Here is an 18,187-nt window from a genome sequence, read left to right as displayed (position 1 = left end):
CAGGCTCTGCTCCCAGGGAGTAAGGGACAGGACAAGAGGAAACAGTCTCAAGTTGTGCCAGGGAGTTTTGGGTTGGATATCAGGGAAAATTTCTTCACCAAAAGGGTTGTCAAGCTGTGGGACAGGCTGCTCAGAGCGGTGTTGGAGTCACCATTCCTGGAAGCGTTCCAAAACATGTGGGTGTGGCAATTAGGGACATGGGTTAGTGGTCATCTTGGCAGTGGTGGGTCAGTGGTTGGACTCAATCATCTTAGAGGGCTTTTCCAGCCTAAATGATTCTGTAGCTCATTCATTCCTGTTCCTGCAAATGGTGTCCTTCATGCAGCATGTGGGGGATGCACCAAACCATGCATCCAAATGTGTGTGAAAGCTGTATTTTAAGAGTTAATGGATTAGGCTGTAGGGATTCTGAGGGTGTTTCCTAAGCAACTTGTGGGTGTCTGCCTCTAAAACCAGAACCTTCTGATGTTCTTGATCCATGCATTAGCTGCTCAGAATCCTGTGCAGATACTTGTCCTCTTTTCAAAGCTGTTTAAAGCTGTGATCGCCAATTATGTTTTGAGGGTTTAATGGCTCTGTTGAGGAGTTCTCCCTGCCCCATTCCAAGAGCATCACTGCGATGGAATTAGAGAGAAGTAGCCTGGAGCACGGTTGTCGGATCCAAAGAGGCATTTCCCTCACGCAGCTGAGCCAAGCAAAGCTGAAAAGCCCCACTGGCAGAGCCTCCCTGGATGGTGTGTTGTGGTTGTCTCCGCTGACACTGCAGCCCCGGGATGCTCCAGTGCTCTTGAACAGGCTGAGCACATGCTGCACAGTCAGCAAGTTGTCACATGAAGATGACCAGCTGATGTGATGTTAGACTAAAGCCAAACAATACTTCGCTGCTGGGAGCAAAGGTGATGAGTTGGCCTGGGCTTCGTGGGGGAAAGGTTAGGCTGAAGTGGGCTATGGATAAAGTCTGGCTTTGACTCCTCAGCGCTGGAACAACCTTATTTTGTAGTTCTTCCCCATTCACCCCATGCTGTTCCTGCTGACATGTCCAGTTGTGGTTGTCTAAGTTTGAACTGCAAGATTTTGAGGACAGAACCTCCCGTTTTCTAAAATACGGAGCCTGTTTTCACTGTGCTGCAGAATCTGTCAGAATCAAGACACATCATGATTTCCCCAAACTTAGTTCCCCTCTCACCTAATTTCAGAACTTTCTCCAGAGAAAAACTGGCTTTTCTACTGAAATCCTGGTTCCTTGTTTTTGTCTCCCCCCCCTAGTATGTTCAGAAGTGCCTTGATGCTGTGTGACATCTGAAATGCTTCCTGTGCACGTGCTGTGCTGCCTTTGCTAGATAAGCAGTAGGCTGTTCCCTTCTACAGCAGGCACATCCCTTCCTGAAGAGGCAGTAGTGGAATGTTTTCCCTGGGAACAAATATTGCTGCTTTGTAGTTATGGCACCTTAATTTTGTTTCTCTTTTCTTTCCGTTGCGGCATGTGTGTGATTAGAAGTTTCTGATGTCTTCAAAGAGGGTAACAGTGTCACACTCTTTCTAGTTTGGGGCAGGATTTCTGCTCTAGGTTCCCTCCACACTGGTTTTATGTAGGCTGTATAGACTTGATAGAGAAACAAAACTAAATCTGAGCTTTCTCCACACTTGGAATTTTAATTTGTGTGTTGACTTTGTTTCCTGTTTTTGTAGGAATTTCTCCGGGCACTAGTATACAGGAGAAATGGAAGAGACCGCCGGTGAGTATGGTCTTGGATGTCTTGCCACAGATTATGGATCTGATCTGTCCTCCTTGGTTAAGTGTCATAAAGAACCTGATTACTTTAAACTTGGTGTCTTCATTTCAAGTGTAGAAGGTGATTAGAAAACCACGTAGTTTGGCAGATGCGTCAGCTGCACTTGTACTGTGGTGTGGACCAGATCTGACTGGAGCTCTGTAATGCAGGAGATCTTTTTTGGAATATCCCATCTGTGAAACCTGGAATACTGGTCTCTCAGCTGTCCCAAGTTCTTGAAAACAATTAACATCCCCTTTCTTTATAGGGAAGAGGCCAGAAGCAATGAGCTGGTTTGAGCAAAGCACGTGGCAAGGCATAAAGGAAGATCAGCTCCTGGTTGTTCCTGTTGTTCTGTATTTATTCCTTTAGGCTGCTCTGTGTTGCAGAAGATACAGGATTTTTAAATTTTTTAATTTTTTTTAAATTAAAATTTTAATCTCCTGCTTTAGGCAATGTGTAGTGCTTGCCCTGAAGGCAGCAAATTCATTGCTGGTAGGTTTAACTGATGCAAGGATGTGGTTATAACTAAAACTCACAAATTTTTGGCTTTGAGATTGCCTTGAAGAGCTCTTCCATCTGTTTGTCTAAAATGACCACAAGAAAGGAGTTAAATGCCCATTTTTTCCCTGCCATTGACATGAGATTTGCATGAAAGCTCTTGCCTGCACCGTGGGAAACCAGTATCCATGCAGCATATTGACCTCACATCTTCTGGACTGTGATACTGTAGCTGGTGACTTCTAACTCATAAATAATGTTTCTAGGTTGGTATATGCAGTCAGGTGATGTCATCCTGAAAACTTTGGGAATGGTTGTACTTGTCAGCAGGGCAGTGTGCTTGGTGAGGCAGATGAAGGCCAGTTTTTGGCTTCATACAGAGCGCAGTGGCCTGGTTGGATCGTCTGCAAGCCAAGAGCTCCTGCGTGAAAGTATAATGTGCTTGTAGTCCTGGTGGCAAGAGCTGCTGTGCCCCCTCTTTGGCAGGCTGTAAGGTGCACGTTTAATCTGTGGTGATTGCTTTCCCTTGTGATTTGGTTGTGGCAAACTAATTACAAATGATGAATTGTGGAGGAGGTGGAAGGTGAAGTGAGTGTGGCACTGGCAGCTGAGGCTGGAGCAGTTCCTGTGGAGGTGGCAGCTCCTAGTCAGCCCTGGGCCAGAGCACAGCAGAGCAGGGCCATGTTTCAGTCTCTAGAACTTGAATTATGAGTGGCTTTGAGCATCGCCAAGGCCAGGTTGGATGAGGCTCTGAGCAACGTGGTCTAGTGGAAGGTGTCCCTGCCCACAGCAGGGGGTGGAACAAGATATTCAACCTTCCTCCCATCCGCAGCCATTCTGTGATTGGTGAGCTCTCCTCATTCACCAGGATTCAGCCTGTGCTGGGTCTGCCACCAGCCACCTCACAAAGCTTTGCGTCCCTTTTCACATGCAGTTGAACCCCATTTTTTGGGTAGATCAGTGAGACACAGAGCTGGAGCCTTTTGAGGTTTCTGAGAGTCCCTGTTTTGATGAATGCTGGTGGCCTGGGATGTGAAGAGCCATATATTCTCTTTGCATTTTGCCACCTTAAGTAAAGTTCCTTCCCCTTTCCCTCTGAACAACTTGAGTGGTGCCAGTTTTGGATGGAGTATCTGTACTGGATTTTTGCATGCACAGACACCCCCCATGGCTGGTCATGAAGCTTTTCGTGCTACCTCCTTAGTGCTGGGAGACAAGAGCCCTGTATTAAAGACAGAGTATACAGATGGATCTTTTATTATAACTGCCTTAAAATTCCTTTGCTCTTACGGATATTCGTTCTCCAAGTGCTGCTAAGCTCACGACTACTGGGTTGATCCCGGAGATGAGGTAAGATAGAGCTGAGCTGAAGTCCAAGTCCGTGCCCTTTGTTCCCTTCAAGCCTGGTGCTCTGGATGCATTGCTGTCCTTCGCTGGTTGGATATTAACTGCACTCACAATGCTGCATGGCTGGCACTTGTTTGAGCTGGTGTGCTTGGAATGGCCACTGGGAATGCACAGGGAAGCGTAAATCCTTTTGAGCTGTCAGGCTTCATCAGCCATGGGAGGGTGGGGGAGCCTTCCTTGGCTGACTGCCCTGGCTAATTAAAAATGAAATTTGCTGTTGTCTTCAGATTTTAATTCATGCTCATCTCTGAGGACGAGTGGAAGCCAGGTCTCCAGGCAGCTGCAGTGAAGTTTCAGAGCTGTCCATACATGGTATTCTAGAACAGGTATGCAGCTTAAAATTTGCTCACAACCCTGCCTTGAGTTAAGTATAGAGAAGAATACACAGAAACTCCTAGCAAACTTTGGGACGTGGCCCTGAGTAAGTGACTGTAGGTTAAGTTGCCACATGTGGCCTTAAACTGAAGGAGGGTGGGTTTGCATTGGATATTAGGAAGAAATACTTCCCTATGAGGGTGGTGACAGACTGGAATGGATTTCCCAGAGAAGCTGTGGCTGCCCTGTCCCTGGAAGTATTTCAGGCCAGTTTGGATGGGGCTTGGAGCAACCTGGTCTAGTGGAAGGTGTCCCTGCCCATGGCATGTGATGGAATTGGATAGCTTTGAGGTCTCTTCCAACCCAAACTATTCTGGGATTCTCTGATTTTACATCAGTTCTCTGCAGTAAATTTGGAGGGGGGAGGGGGCGTGTTGTAGGCAGGGCAGCCCCACATATCTTTGTTTGTTACTAATGCTGGGCTGAAAACTGAGTATCTTCCCTGTAGGCTGTGCCTGTGTCACTGGCATTTGCTTTAGGAATGTGCAGACCGCTGAGGTTGCAGTGTCGAGGAGGTTCTGAAGTGGGGGAATCTGCACTATTCTGTGCAGAGGAGAGGAAGGTGGTGCTGGTGCTGCAGTGGCGTCAGCCCCACGTGGTCCCTGCTGGAGGGACAGTGCTGCCCTGGAGAAGCCGGTGGTGCTGGTGGGAGGATGGAGATTGGGGAGGGGAATAAATGAAATCTAAATTCACACATGCTGCCAGGCCAAGCTTCCTCAAGGTCCCACCTACACAAGTGATCTGTTCAAGGGAAGTATCTCTGGAGTATCTTTCCCTTCTTCAGATCCTTCTTGTGGTGCAGGTGAAGAATTACACTCTGTTTTTGGAGCCTGTTTTTACTGTTCATCTACTGCCTGTGCTGTCGCTACCCAGGCCACCTCCCAAAGACCACTCACTCACCTTACCATGATCTGAGCTAGGTTTGGAGCTTTTTCTTTGTCAAGGGATTGTGTTCTTTCTAGTATTTCATCTGTCTGTAAGTCTGGGAGATCTAAAAAGCAAAATAATGAAGTGGAATCTTTGTGCTTGGCAGGGCAAGTTTTACCTTATGCCCATGGTTCCTTGAAATCTCTGCTGCCATGTTGGATCGACCTAAGGTGGGAGGAGACCTGCCCAGTAATGAGCAATCATTAATGAACAAGTTCAGAGGGAGCATGGAATGCCATTCCATGGAAAGTGTTTGCTGTTGGGTCCTTTGACCTCCTGTACTTTGCACTCTGTTGACATTTCTGCCTATGCTTACACACCTCCTCCGCAGGTATTCAGATATGAACCTTAAGGTCCCTAAAAGGTCTAAATTTCTGTGGGACAACTGTGAAACATTTGAGGAAATCAGTGAAGTAGCCTTTGCACACACAGGCTGTTACCCAAAGCTGTTTATTTAGAAAGCTCCTGAAATGCTAAGTTTATGGATGCTTTACGAACCTTCTGCAGTTACTGCTTTATTCCATGCTGACTTCCATCCTCTTTGACTTTCATCCTCTTTATCTCCTGCTGTGCTACTTTTTTCCCAATTCTATTCCTCCTAAAAATAGGAAATACTCTTCAAGTCCTTCACCTTTGTGCAAACAAAGAAGTAATTTGTTTTAGCATCTAAGCTGACTTGTGGGTTACATGCCTCAGAAAGAAGCCAGTGTGATATGAATCTGCTGCTTCTGGAGACTTGGACTCCCGATATAGTCTGAGTAGAGGAAAGGGCTGAAAATGTGAATATTTGGTTCTTACCTCACCAGCTCTGATGCTTTTTCTCAGCAGGATGATGCATGGCTGACTGCTTGATTCCCATCTTTATCCCCAAAAATCAGAGCTATACCTTCAGGTGCTCAGAGATTCTAAACCGTTATGGGAACCATTATAGAACCATTGAATGGTTTGGGTTGGGAGGGCCATGGGCACACACCTTCCACTAGACCAGGTTCCTTCATGGCCCGTCAAACCTGGCCTTGAGCACTTGCAGGGATGGGGCAGCCACAGCTTCTCTGAGCAGCCGGTGCCAGGCCTCCCCACCCTCCCAGGCAAGAATTCCTTCTCAATATCCCATCTGTCCCTCCCTTCTGATAGCAGGAAGCCATTCCCCCTTGGCCTGGCACTCCAGGCTCTTGTCCCCAGTCCCTCTCCAGCTCTCTTGGAGCCCCTTTAGGCACAGGAAGGGGCCCTAAGGTCTCAGTTTAGGCCAGGCTGATGGAGGTGGCAGGCAGTGCCAGCAGTGTGTGCTGGGTTCGATGTCCTTGCAGGACATGCAGTCAGAGCATTGCAGGGTTGGGAGTTTTGCTGTCACAAACTCAGGTCTGCTGGAGAACAGTCGCTGCTAAGTAGCCAATGGAAATCTCTTCTTAATGTCTGTTCCAGAAAAAAAGAATGGGTTTTACTTCCAGGAACACACAGAAGCTGTGATTCCACTCAGATGCGGCAGTAACACAGCTCTTTGTGATACAGCAGAAGAAGCAAAGAGGCCAAAGTGCCTGAGATCAAATCCTTAATTATACCTGATATGTGCTAACTTGCAAGCAGAGGAAGGCAAATTCCTGCTGTTCCTTAGGCGGGTTACCAGGGGTTGGAACTGATCTCTGTGGAAAACATTTGACTTTTAAACAAGCTGCAGCATAGAGCATTTCCTCACCTACCTGAAAGCATTACTGTAAATAAGTCGCGTGCACTTGAGGGGTTAGCAAAATACCTTGGGACATTATCCTGACAGCGTTTTGTTCTTGAATTTGTTCTAGTTCTTAGTGTAATTAACGTACTGAGGGCTGTCAGGGTGCTTGGGACACTTGATGGCATGTCGGTGCTGTTTTTCTGCCTGCTGTATTTGCAAGTGGTTCAGCTGACCCATCCACCTAGTTAGCGTGGCGTTTCTGAAAATCAATACCCAATAATTCCACCCTGAACGACTTGAGGAGGTGTCTGAACTCTCGGTGCCTTTTCCTCCTGAGCTACAAGCCAAATGCTGACCTGCCAGAGACCTTGTAATTCCACGACACCCCATTTTGAGTGACTTCGAAGCTGTTGTGCTAAGTGGTCTTGTAGTTTGTACCCGTATCTCTGACTGGGGGAAAGCAGAGGTTAATTCTGCTGGGTTTGTGGTTTTCTGGCTCAGCTGTGGATGTGCTGCGATGGAGATGCTTCGGCCTCCAGGCTGGTTGGAGCAACATAGTGACAAAGGCTGATGAGTGAGATATGTCGTTTGCTGAAGTGCTTCGAGACAGAATTGAACAATCTTATTCCTTGTGTGAAAAAGATAAGACCTTGTAGGACATGCAGTCAGTCCTCTGGGTAATTCAGGGTGACCTGCTGCGAAACAGTGAGTGTGGAGTTCCTGTGGCTCAGTAAGTAGGGCATGGAGGAGGGCGGTAGGTTTCCAGAGTTTCTAGTTTTCTTTTTTAACTTGTTGGACCTTAAATTCACCTTGCTCCTGGAACATTGCCTGTAAATTCTGTCCAGGGATTTTAGTAGCTGATTTTATTGGGGTTGGAAGTAGAAGAGGAGCCTGCCTGAAACCAGAGAAGAGCAGGTTTAGTATAAATGTGATTTTTGTTATTACTGTTTCTTCACACAGGAGCAATGTGTCCAGGCTGAGTGGCAAACCTGGCTTTTCAAAAACAAAATACGGAATGTTCTCATTATCTGGCTGCCTTTGTGAGCTGTAAATACTGTCAGCTGAGCTGTTGGCTGGACAAAGCTACTCCCAGGCCCTGAGGCTGGTCCTGAGGTGCAGTCCCAGTGTGATCGTTTGGATGTTGTCACTGCTGACATCACCACTTTATCTGCTTGGTTCTCCTTTGTCTTGGAAAGGAGCCCCGGCTCTGATTGCTGAAGGTGTCTTTTGTCTCCTGAAACAAACAAGAAACCAGAGATACGAGGTGGCTTTTTTACAGGTTGGACCCATCCAGCTATGTGGAATGAGTGGATAACCGTGACTTGCTTGGGGAGAACATGGCTCTTCAACCCAGCCTGGGTTTGTTGCGTTTTGTGAAGCAGAGATTTTAAGATTTTAAAAGGATTTACTGTCTGGATCATGATAAATTTGTATTCCCTGGCACATGAAGAATAACGTTCATAGGAGTTGCTAAATTTCACGTAGAGAGATCTGTTCGGCCTGAGCTTGCTCAGGCTGTAAAGATTCTGACCTGAGCTTTGCAGATGCCGTGGATCATGGTGCCTGTTAGAGCTAGTCTTAAGGCTGTGTAAGGCAGAGTTTTGTGCATTGGTGAAACTCAGCTGTGTAATTTTGTTACCATAGAATCACAGAGTCCTTCAGGTCGGAAAAGCCTGCCGTGATCCTCAAGTCCAGCCGTTCCCCCAGCACTGCCAGGGCCACGACTGACCCTTGTCCTCAAATGCCACATCCACATGGCTTTTAAATCCCTGCGGGGATGGGGACTCCGCCACTGCCCCGGGCGGCCTGTGCCAGGGACTGACAACCCTTTGATGAAGAGTTTTCCCCAAAGTCCAATCTAAACCTTCTCTGGCACACCTTGACACCGTTCCCTCCTGTTCCCCCCCGTTTCTTGAGAGCAGAGCCCGACCCCCACCTGGCTGCGCTCTCCTGTCGGGAAGCTGGAGAGAGCGAGAGGGTCCCCCCGAGCGTCCATTTCTCCAGGCTCCCTGAGCCGCTCCTGGCGCTCCAGACCCTTCCCCGGGTCTTTTGGTGGCGTTTTCCCGTCCCTGTGCGCGCTGCAGCCCCTCCGAGCGCGGGGCGCGGCCCGGGCAGCGCCGCGCCCGCTGTGGCCGGCAGGGGGCGCGCGGGGCGCGGCGGGGCCGGGCCGCCGGCCGAGGGCGGGGATGGATGCGGGCGCGTTGCGGCCGCCGGGGCGTCCTCCCTTCCCGGTGAGCCTGGGGGGCCCTGGCACGCGGTGCCCGGGGAGGCTGCCCCGTCCTGCGAGAGTTCGAGGCCAGGCTGAACAGGGCTCGCACCGGCCTGGTCTAGTGCGCCGCGGCGAGGGGGTGCAACGAGAGGAGTTTGATTCTGGAGTTTTGTGAATTGCATTTCTGTAGGAGATTTCCCCCGTCCCCTCCCCTCCCTTTTTTGGGGGGGGAGGGCGGTAAAAGAGACAAGCCATGGCGGTGCAGCCGTGCAGTGGCTGTGGACATGGACTTTCATAGGCAGTGCGGTGGAGTCTGATTTGGCACCATGTTGGGCTTAGTGCCAGCGTAGCAACGCTGGCCTGGCTGGTATAGCACAGCCTCCTGCTGCACTTGAAAGGTAGAATTTGATAGTGTTCTGCACTCCATGAAAAATCCCCTATAAAAACGTGTCCCGGTTCCTGTGCTCTCTTCCCCTGCACAGTCTGAAGCAGCTCTGTGTACTGTTTGTTTTGTGTTCTTTCCCTTTCCTTCCCCAGCCTCACTGCACTAAGGGACCCGTTTCCAAGGCGAGGTGAGCAGCAAGTCATGGCTTGGCAAGGGGAATCACTCCTGGAGGCTCTGTGGTGATCCACCCTGGCCGTAGCTCTGCTCTTAGAGAGCAGATCAACCCCCTCTCCCCAGGAAGGCAGAGTTAAGTGGGGATCTGGGGCTGAACCTGGATCTTTGAGACTACTATAACCAGCCTTTGTTATGTTTCTATTTGAAATTCAACCAAAATGATGAAAAACCTGCCCTCCACCCCTCCAGCTCTTCGGTCTTAACTTTAAATCTTGGAAACTAAAGTGGTGGTTAGGAAAGTAAACAGGGTCCCTTCCTGCGGAGAAAGCAGGAGTTTGTTCTGCCCAAGCATTGTAGGTTGCAGGGGTTAAGTTACATTTTGTTTTGGGAGAGGAAAAGAAAATCTCTCCAAGTAATTAACTTAAGATGCTGAGGCTAATGAAGGGGCTTTCAAGGCTGGGACTTGCGGGAGGGTGGTGGGAATCCCCTGCTGAATCAATGACATTAGGGCTGTAGGCGTGATTCCACAATTATTAGGCTGAAATGATGTCAAACATGAAGTTAATCCTGTTATCTCTCAGATACTGAGCAAACTGAGTGCTCTGGATAACTCTAGTGGGATTATGTGAGTCAGTCTGGCACCCTTGCCCTGTTCAGGGCATTTTCTTAAGTTCCTTTTCAGGATAAAGAATTCATCAGACTTCCTAGAGTTAATGTTGGGAGGTGATATCTGGCACAGTGTGTTGCAGCAGTGCTGGGTTATTTTTTTTTAAATGAGTTTGACAATGAGCCCTATTGCCTCCTGAAGCCATTCACTCCTCCACAGGAAGGATCCTTTAAGTCCATCCCTAAGTAGATGTTTAGGAAAAGAACTGAAGAACAAGGACAAGTTTAAAAGGAGGCTTCCCTGAGTCACCTTCCTAGCATCAAGGACCTGCCATTGAGTGAGATGATGCCATTCTGTGATGGAGACTATTCTGGACCATCATATTAGCAGAGAATAATTAGTTCTGGCTTGAAAATCACATTTTGCATCCATGATAGCCCGTGGTGATTGTTCTAAACACAAGTAACTGGTGGAGTGCTTAAAAGGGATTATCTCGAGCTTGGTTTTCAGCAGTTGGATAAATTGCAAGGTAACCATTGTCAGGAAAACCCAGGAACCAAAATGATCCTGTAAGGAGGACAGAAGAGCCATAGTGCATGTTCAGTCACTGGCTGTTATCATTACAGATGGGGTTGTTTTCCTCTTGGGCACAGACCTCCAGGCTGTACTGGCCTGACTTCCATGCAGGGTGTGAATGAGCTGGTGTTGGTGTTGTCATTGCCAAGTCAAGCTGCAACAGTGGTTGCAGCAGCACACAACACAGTGACTCGAGATGACCACATGCAGGGGAGAGGTGAAGCCCTACACCCCAGTGAGAAGTAGAATTTGGCTTTCAAAGTCATGGAAAATGTTTTTCTCTGGTCATTTACCACTAAACCAGGCCTCTTGGTTTCAGCATCACCAGAGTATGGAAGTGATAACACCCACTAAATGAGCAGATGTTTTTGTGCCAAACCAGAAATTTCCATAAATACAGGAAAGTTCTGTTATTAAAGGATCAACCAGCTTTTTGTTTCCAAGCTTTGATTATCTCTTTCGTTCGTTCGTTTGTTCGTTCGTTCTTGGCTGATCTTGTTAAGAGCTGCAGATTTTTTGGCAAGGTTTTATTTTTATTCTTTTCTGTTCCCCTGAGGAAGGTGAAAATTGTTTTGGAAGATCCAAGGAGCTCATTTACTCCAGAAACAGGCTTCAGGGTTGCTAATGACAAAGTGTCTGGGCTGTCTCAAAGAAGGTACCCAGGGGATGTGGGGGCTGGTATAGCCAAGGGCCACCTGGAATTCTGGACCAGTTTAAGTGCCCAGAGGTCAGCCAGCCCTGCTGTTGATAAGGTGACAGATTTAGATGGCATCACACTGGCCTGTAATTCGAGGGACCTCAGGGGATAATTCTCACAGCAAAGGAGTCAGCATCTTCCACAAGCTTTTTGAGATGGCAATTCAGCGCAAGAAAAAGTTCCTAATTTCAAACCCAAAGTGCACAGAAAAACAGTTTAATATTTGTGTTTATACACCATAATTTTGTGAAGCACACACTTGCTCTAAGGTATCCTTGCTATAACTGCTCTTCAGGAATACTCTTACTGGAGCCACCTTTCATTCCTGGAACGTGGTCTGATAGAGGAGGCACAGACCCTTGATAAATCAGTTAATTGAAATATTTTCCACTGGTTTTCTTAGTGAATTCTCTTTGAATTTCTTGTAGATAGATCTTGCTCATTCTTCCTGCAAGCTGAAAACCCTTGAACCTGAGTCTTGATGCTACTCAAGGATGAAGGGGATGAGGTGAAATGAGGAATCTGGGAATGTGTGAAGGGTTGTTTCTGTAAGAGGGGCAGCAACTCAGGGAGAAACAGTTTCCTACAAGGTTAGGATTAGCTGTACCTTCAGAACTGTTGGTGTTATCTCATCTCTTGACATTTCCTTTAATTATATGAAATGACCTTGACACTGTAAACAATTCCCATGGCATTGTCCCTGCACTCATGTGAGTCAATGTGATAAGTAAACAGTGTTTGGTTTGGGGGACCCAAGGTCTGTAGGGTTTGGGAAACAATCATCCTGTCTGGTTTTTGTGCCTTCTTCCTGGATGGCTCTTGGTGCCTATGCGTGCTACCACCTTGTTTCCCCAAGTTCTCTTGGTACTGGCAGAAAACAGAAATCTAGGATTGGGATTTTAGGATAAGCCTAAGGGGGCAGGTGGAGTGCTCTCATTTTGGTTTCAGCTCCTTTGGGCCTCCATAATTCTCTCCACAGTTCCAAAGGGGAAGAAGGGGATTTTACAGAGCACAACCCCAGCACTGCTTTGTTCACATTCGCAGCAATGTTTTACTCGTCATGTTTCCATCTTCAGCCTCGCTGCTCCTCAGAGATACCTTGGTGGTTGAGCAAGAGTCAGTATTCGGAGCTGACTCCGTGTCTTGCCGATGGCTCTTGTCTGGGTGTGACCTAAGGTCTGGTCATGCCACTGTTTAGGGTGGCCCATGATAGATCTATGAAACGTAATTTGGGCAGATGCACTTCCTAAAGTGTTATCTCGTTCCTTAAATAGAGAATAAAGCTTGTATCAACATGAATCACAGAGTTGATAAACTGGAATGGTTCCTCTTGGAGTTGTCTGCTTGTATTGGGCAAATATTTATCCACATTGTTTCCAAAGGCATATTTGTGCAATAGAAGGAGGTCAGACCTGTAATTACCTGTTAGATTTACTCTGGCAGAAATGGCTTGTAAAAACACACTACTATTGAAAGGAAGCTTTCAAACCTTCTCTCTGTGTGTGAACCTAAGGCTGTGGTTTAAAATTTCAAATTTTATGAGGGTTTTCAGTTGCAAGGGTACAGAAAGTATTTTCCTTGCTGAATTTAAGTGCCCCAAATGAAACTGATCCACCCTTTCTTTTAATTTCTGAACTGTGGCAGGGAATTTGGGTTTCTCTTCCAACTGTATCTGCGGGAGATGATCAGAAGCTGAGGTTGTGTGCCAGACTTGCCTTGCATTTTAATCAGGAGCTCCTCGCCTAGTCAATAATTAAAACAGAGCAGGTGTGGTGGGGAAATTGGGTGTTCCCCAAAAACTAAACCAAGGCGCTTTTGTAAGTCTCCCCGAGCAGAGCCAGGGGAGTGAGGGGTGGTAGGATGCCCTGGCACTGCCCAGCTCGTACAGTAATTTGGAAAAAATGTAACTTCAGACTGGAGAGCTGCAGGTGTTGAAGGATAATTTGGATTATTGGTGTGGTGTGGCTGCTGCAAGCCCGTTGGGTTGGCAGAGCAAAGGTGTTTTTGCTGCAGTTTCAGCTTTGGGTGTGAAGAGCGAATGCATTTACTGAGATTTTGTGGAACGTTTAAAAGAGGGAACAACTTTTACAGAAAAATCTTGCTGCCCTTATTTTCAGTTACTGTGTGGGCAGAGAGGCTTGCAGCTGAAGTTTGACATCTTGAAGGATTAGAGGAAGAAAGAGAAATTTGGGATCATGAGTTTGTGGACCTTGACCAGTACACTGAAGACTATCTTAGACTTAAATATAGGCCTACCTCTTAGGGTTAATTGCAATTTAATCTGAGTGTAGAGGTTTCATATTTCCTGATATTCCTGCTGTTAGCTTGCAGTTTCCAGTGTTGTGCTTAACAGAGTTTGTCCCGTTGGTTTTATAAGTGGCATAGATGTACTTTGCTGGAGGATGTGTTTATGTTGTATAATGTCTGCACAAAGCTGTAAAGTCTTACAAGTTAGGTTTGTCCTGTAAGGCTGTTTGCGATGGATGTGACTGTGCTGCAGCCACTCGCTTGGGAAAAAGCACCGTGTGCTGTGTTGGGCCAGCCATAAAAGCTCCTGCTGGGCAGTGCTTTGGAAGGAGGGGAATATATTTTGATTTCCTTCATCCCTATGTTTTGAAGTGGGGAGCCTCAGGTGATGTCAGTTTATACATTTTTCTCTGAGTATCTTGAGTTTTCGCTGCAGGAAAGGGTTAAACAAGAGTTAAGCTAAATGCCATTCCTGTTTCTTCTCTAAACAATACAATAATTAATGTCATTTTCTTCTCCATGTTTTTGCTTAACGCGTTCCTAATAACGTAGCTGGAAGTGGCAGATGGGCATCCTGCCTCTTAATGCTTCCCTGTTGGGAATACACTGATGCTTTGCTAATGCCTGATGCTTTGCTGGAATGTGTCCTGTATGTGTGCATCCTTTGGCTTCTGACCAGACTTTCTTTTAATGCTGCTTCAAGGTACTCCAAAAAGTTGTTCATCAGCTTTGGAGTTTCCCTTGCCTCGAGATGGCAAAGCCATGAATCACCATAGTGATCAAATTAGTGTTAGTCAAGTTAGCCAAGATGTGACTGAATCTTTAATTTTGTCAAGATGACATTCCTCAGCATTCCTTCACTAGTAAACAAGAAAATACTTGACCTGTGCTGTAATTGCTGGGAGTGGTGAGGAGGCATTGATGGTGAGACTTTTCCAGTACTGGCTAAACCTTGCTTCAATGGAAATTGTATTTCCCCTGGAAAACAAGGCTGGGGTTTTTTTTTGCCTTAAGCTCCTCTGGGCACAAAGCCCAGTTTAATTTACAATTTTTTAAGCCCATTCCCTGTGACAATGAAGCGATTCCTTGTCCCAGCCACCTGCTGTGACCGCCGGGCTTTCCAGGAGCATGGCCTCACCTTCCCAAAGGTGGGGCTGGAAGTGCTGTCAATCAACTCCTTGGCACGGCAGTCTCTTCCTCCGGCTCTGCTCCATGGTGGTCAGCGTCTGCTGTGGGACGTGGCATGCTCACCTTCCCTGCTGCCAGCACATGGGTGGTGGCATCAAGTCCCTGACAGGCTGGACCTGCTGCCCTCGGCTGAGGTGGAGCACCGTGCTGACTAACTGGTGGGGACACAGGGACTGAAATGCTCTGGGAAATAGGAGTTTCCCTCTTGGAAATGTCACAGGAAGCATGAAGGAAGTCATGTGGTGTAGGAGCAGTTAGCTCCCATTTGTCTCATCTGAACCATCAAAGTCTGCAGGACCCAAACAATGTGATGCCAGCTGCCTTATAAATAACTCATTTTCTACTTCCACACCGGCTTTTCATTCCGTGTGAGGAGAAAGGAAGAGCGTCACGTTGTGTTCATTTGTTCGGCGTGACTCTGGCGTCTGCTGCCTGTTCCCCTGCTCTGCTGCCCTCGTTACTGGCTCTGCACGCTCCATGTCAGAGCACAGCCCAGAAAGGTTCATCTCTCCAGGCAGCCAGAGCTGTTATTTGTACATACAAGGTTTTTTCATTTTCTTGTTCTTCCAAAGCTGAAAACAAAACCTATGGTGAAACCAAGCTGATTAGAGGGCTGGAGCACCTCTCCTGTGAGGAAAGGCTGAGGGAGCTGGGGTTATTCAGCCTGGAGGAGGGGAGCTCTGGGGTGACCTAATTGTGGCCTTTCAGTAGCTGAAGGGAGCCCGCAGGAAAGGTCGAGACAGACCATTTGCAAGGACCTGGAGTGACAGGACAAGGGGGAATGGCTTCACGCTGACTGAGAACAGGGTTAGATGGGATATCGGGGAGAAATTCTTCCCTGTGAGAGTGGTGAGGGAGTGGAATGGATTTCCCAGAGAAGCTGTGGCTGCCTCTCTCTGGAGGCGTTCCAGGCCAGGTTGGATGGGGCTTGGAGTCCCCTGATATGGTGGAAGGTGTCCCTGCCCATGGCAGGGGGTGAAATGAGATAGATTTTAAGGTCCCTTCCAACCCAAACCGTTCCATGATTCAATGAAGCACATCCAGTGTCGTGGTGCTGCCACTTTTTCTCCTTCCTGCCAGCCCTCCTGGTGGGGTGGTCCCCGTGTGAGGATTTTAGTGGGTGCATCTCCCGCAGTGAAAGAGCCTTAAAGGCCTTGTAGCTCCTGCTGAGTCTCTGAAGGAAAACGCCCAGTATCACTGGTTTTAAATAGCTCCATCAGCAGGGATGGGATAATGCCCGAGTCCTTTTTAATGTTCCTGTGGCTGAATCATGGAACACAAATGTCTGAGTCACCACGGGTGAATGTAGCATTTCACGTCGGTGTGAACCAAAATGTGAACAACACTGGCTTTATTAGAGGACCTAATATTGGGCTCCTTACGGCTTTCATTAGATTTTAAAGTGAAACAATCCAGAAGAGTTCCTTTTGCAATGTATATAAACTGATTATTAACATGGAAGTGCCAGGGGTTTAATGGGATACTTGGCTGGGTGGAGAAGGAATGAAACTTCAGAAGAAGGCCATGTACCCCGTGTTTGAGTGTTTACTGCCTGTCTTTTTTATTTCAGCCATCTGCCTCTCCTTAAATCACATAAAAATCTCATGTAACTGGTGTTTCTTTGTTACTATATTTTAAAAGGAAATGCTGAAGGGGCAATCAGCTGTTTCCCATTTTGCTCTTCTTTAGGAAGCTCTTTGCTATTCCAGGTTTTTTATCTTTAAAAAGTCATCACCTGTCCCTGAGGAGTAAAACAGTTGCTCTGGTTTCTTCTGGTTGCGGTGCAGCAAAGTTAGATGGCCTTTCTCATTATTATGGGAATTTTTGCTATTTATTATATGCCTTGCTTAAAATGTGGGTTTTCCTTTATCCTGGATGTCCAGTGGGACAAGGGCAGGTTGTTTTGTCCTGTATTTTTCCCCCAGTGGTGAAACAAAGCCCTCTGAAAGCAAAGGGTTTCTTAGGAGCTGCTGTCATGCTCTGACCTCAGGCTGCAGTTGAGGCAAGAGCCTTTTTTGGCTTTCTGTTTTCTGGGACAGTATTTGCACCTTTCCTTTCAGAGGTGGAGCTGAAGGATGGATTGATGGGTTTTTCTGGCCATGAGTTCCCTTGAAAATAAAAATGCTGGTGTTGCTTTTGGAATTGTGCTGTTTTGTGCATATTATCAGCTGTTTTCTGGTGGAGTTCTGCTTTCTCCCCCAAAAGAAGACAGAGTTGTGGCTGGTATTCCTGAATGATGCTTAAGTCCAGAGCCAGCTACAGTTTGAAACACAGATTTGTATCGCTTTGCTCCTTGAGCACCACAGTCCTGACTTTCAGGAGGAAATATTAATGCTTCTGGTACAACCATTGCCAAACCTTGTTATTCTCTGTGATGGTCTTTGAGGCCTGATGAAGGATACAGAAATGTAAAGGACTTCATTTCACAGCCTGGAGGATTCCTGTGCAGCACCAGAGCCTGAGTAACTGTTGTGCGTCTCTTGGACTGCAGCTGCTGTGAATTTACATCTGTTTATTTAAATATTTTTTATTGAAATTTGAGGTAATGTTTCATGTCTTACTAATCTAGAAATAAAGGGTCAGGGATATGATTGTGCTGCTGTGCTTTAACAATTTACTACGTGTTATCTGTTTGCAGCAGAGCTTTGTGCACTTTGAATTCACAGTAAATTCCTTATAAAAGGCAGTGACTTGAATTCTTTAGAGGCCAGGCAGGTCTAGAGGCAGTGTTCTGTAGCATTCCCCAATGCAAGGATGTTTTTTCCAGACCTCCTTCCAAGCTAGGCAGCTGATTTACAGACTTGGGGAAATCCTCCTGCCTTTATCTCTGACCTTTTTGGGTCTCTGCTAGATGGCAGCGAATATAGATGGCTTTAAAAATGGCTTTTTCTTTACTTCAGAGCAAAAAATCTTCAGTGAGGTGGAGCATTCCTGGGAGTCGGGATGTTCATTGCCCACAGTGAGAGCCCAAGCGTGGAGATGTCCATGGTGGGAGTTGGAGAAGAGCAGCACTTCCAAGAATGTCCATGTGCCCTGCTCAAGGGAGGACAGTGGTATTTGCTGTCCGCCTCCCTGGCTCTGCTCATCCCCTGCTCCTCCACCTGCTCCAGCTGTCTGTGGGGTGAGGGTCACATGCCTGGCACCAGGGATGGAGGACAAGCACAACGCAGGTGGAGGAGGTGCACAAGTGTTCTCCTTTCTCCTGTGTTTCTACAGCTCTGCTTTGGATGAGGAGTGGATTTGCAAGTTGCCCAATGGCACATTTAGTATGTTAGTGGGGGAGCCAAGAGCACCAAGGTCTTTGTGGTGTGTTCGTGGCTCAGGTGAGGTTTTAAAGAATTTCAGAACTACCCCTTGCCCTGTTTTGGGGTATGTTTTTGTAGCTCTGCATCCCCCCATCCATGGGGCTGGGAACGGAGTCCCACAGCATTTGCTCTGGGCAATGTGCAGCAT

General features: G+C 47.2%; 1 protein-coding gene across 2 annotated transcripts in view; it reads left to right on the top strand.

Moving 5' to 3' along the window:
• The first annotated feature begins 1,689 nt into the window (after positions 1-1,689).
• PHACTR4 (phosphatase and actin regulator 4) overlaps positions 1,690-18,187 on the top strand; it is a 40,386-nt gene continuing 23,888 nt past the window's right edge. Inside the window, exon 1 of one of the 2 annotated variants that reach the window (XM_066204591.1) lies at positions 1,690-1,736. In XM_066204591.1, the coding sequence (XP_066060688.1) occupies positions 1,721-1,736 (16 nt within the window). In that variant the 5' untranslated portion in view covers positions 1,690-1,720. Of the gene's footprint in view, positions 1,737-3,680; positions 4,007-18,187 lie in introns of those variants that run through there. The other variant, XM_066204592.1, reaches the window with a different exon arrangement.

This window comes from Chamaea fasciata, unplaced genomic scaffold, assembly GCF_029207755.1.
Source record: "Chamaea fasciata isolate MVZ Bird 193981 ecotype frontalis unplaced genomic scaffold, bChaFas1.0.hap1 SCAF_26, whole genome shotgun sequence".
Lineage (NCBI taxonomy): Eukaryota > Metazoa > Chordata > Aves > Passeriformes > Sylviidae > Chamaea > Chamaea fasciata.
This window is presented reverse-complemented; position numbering and strand designations above follow the sequence as displayed.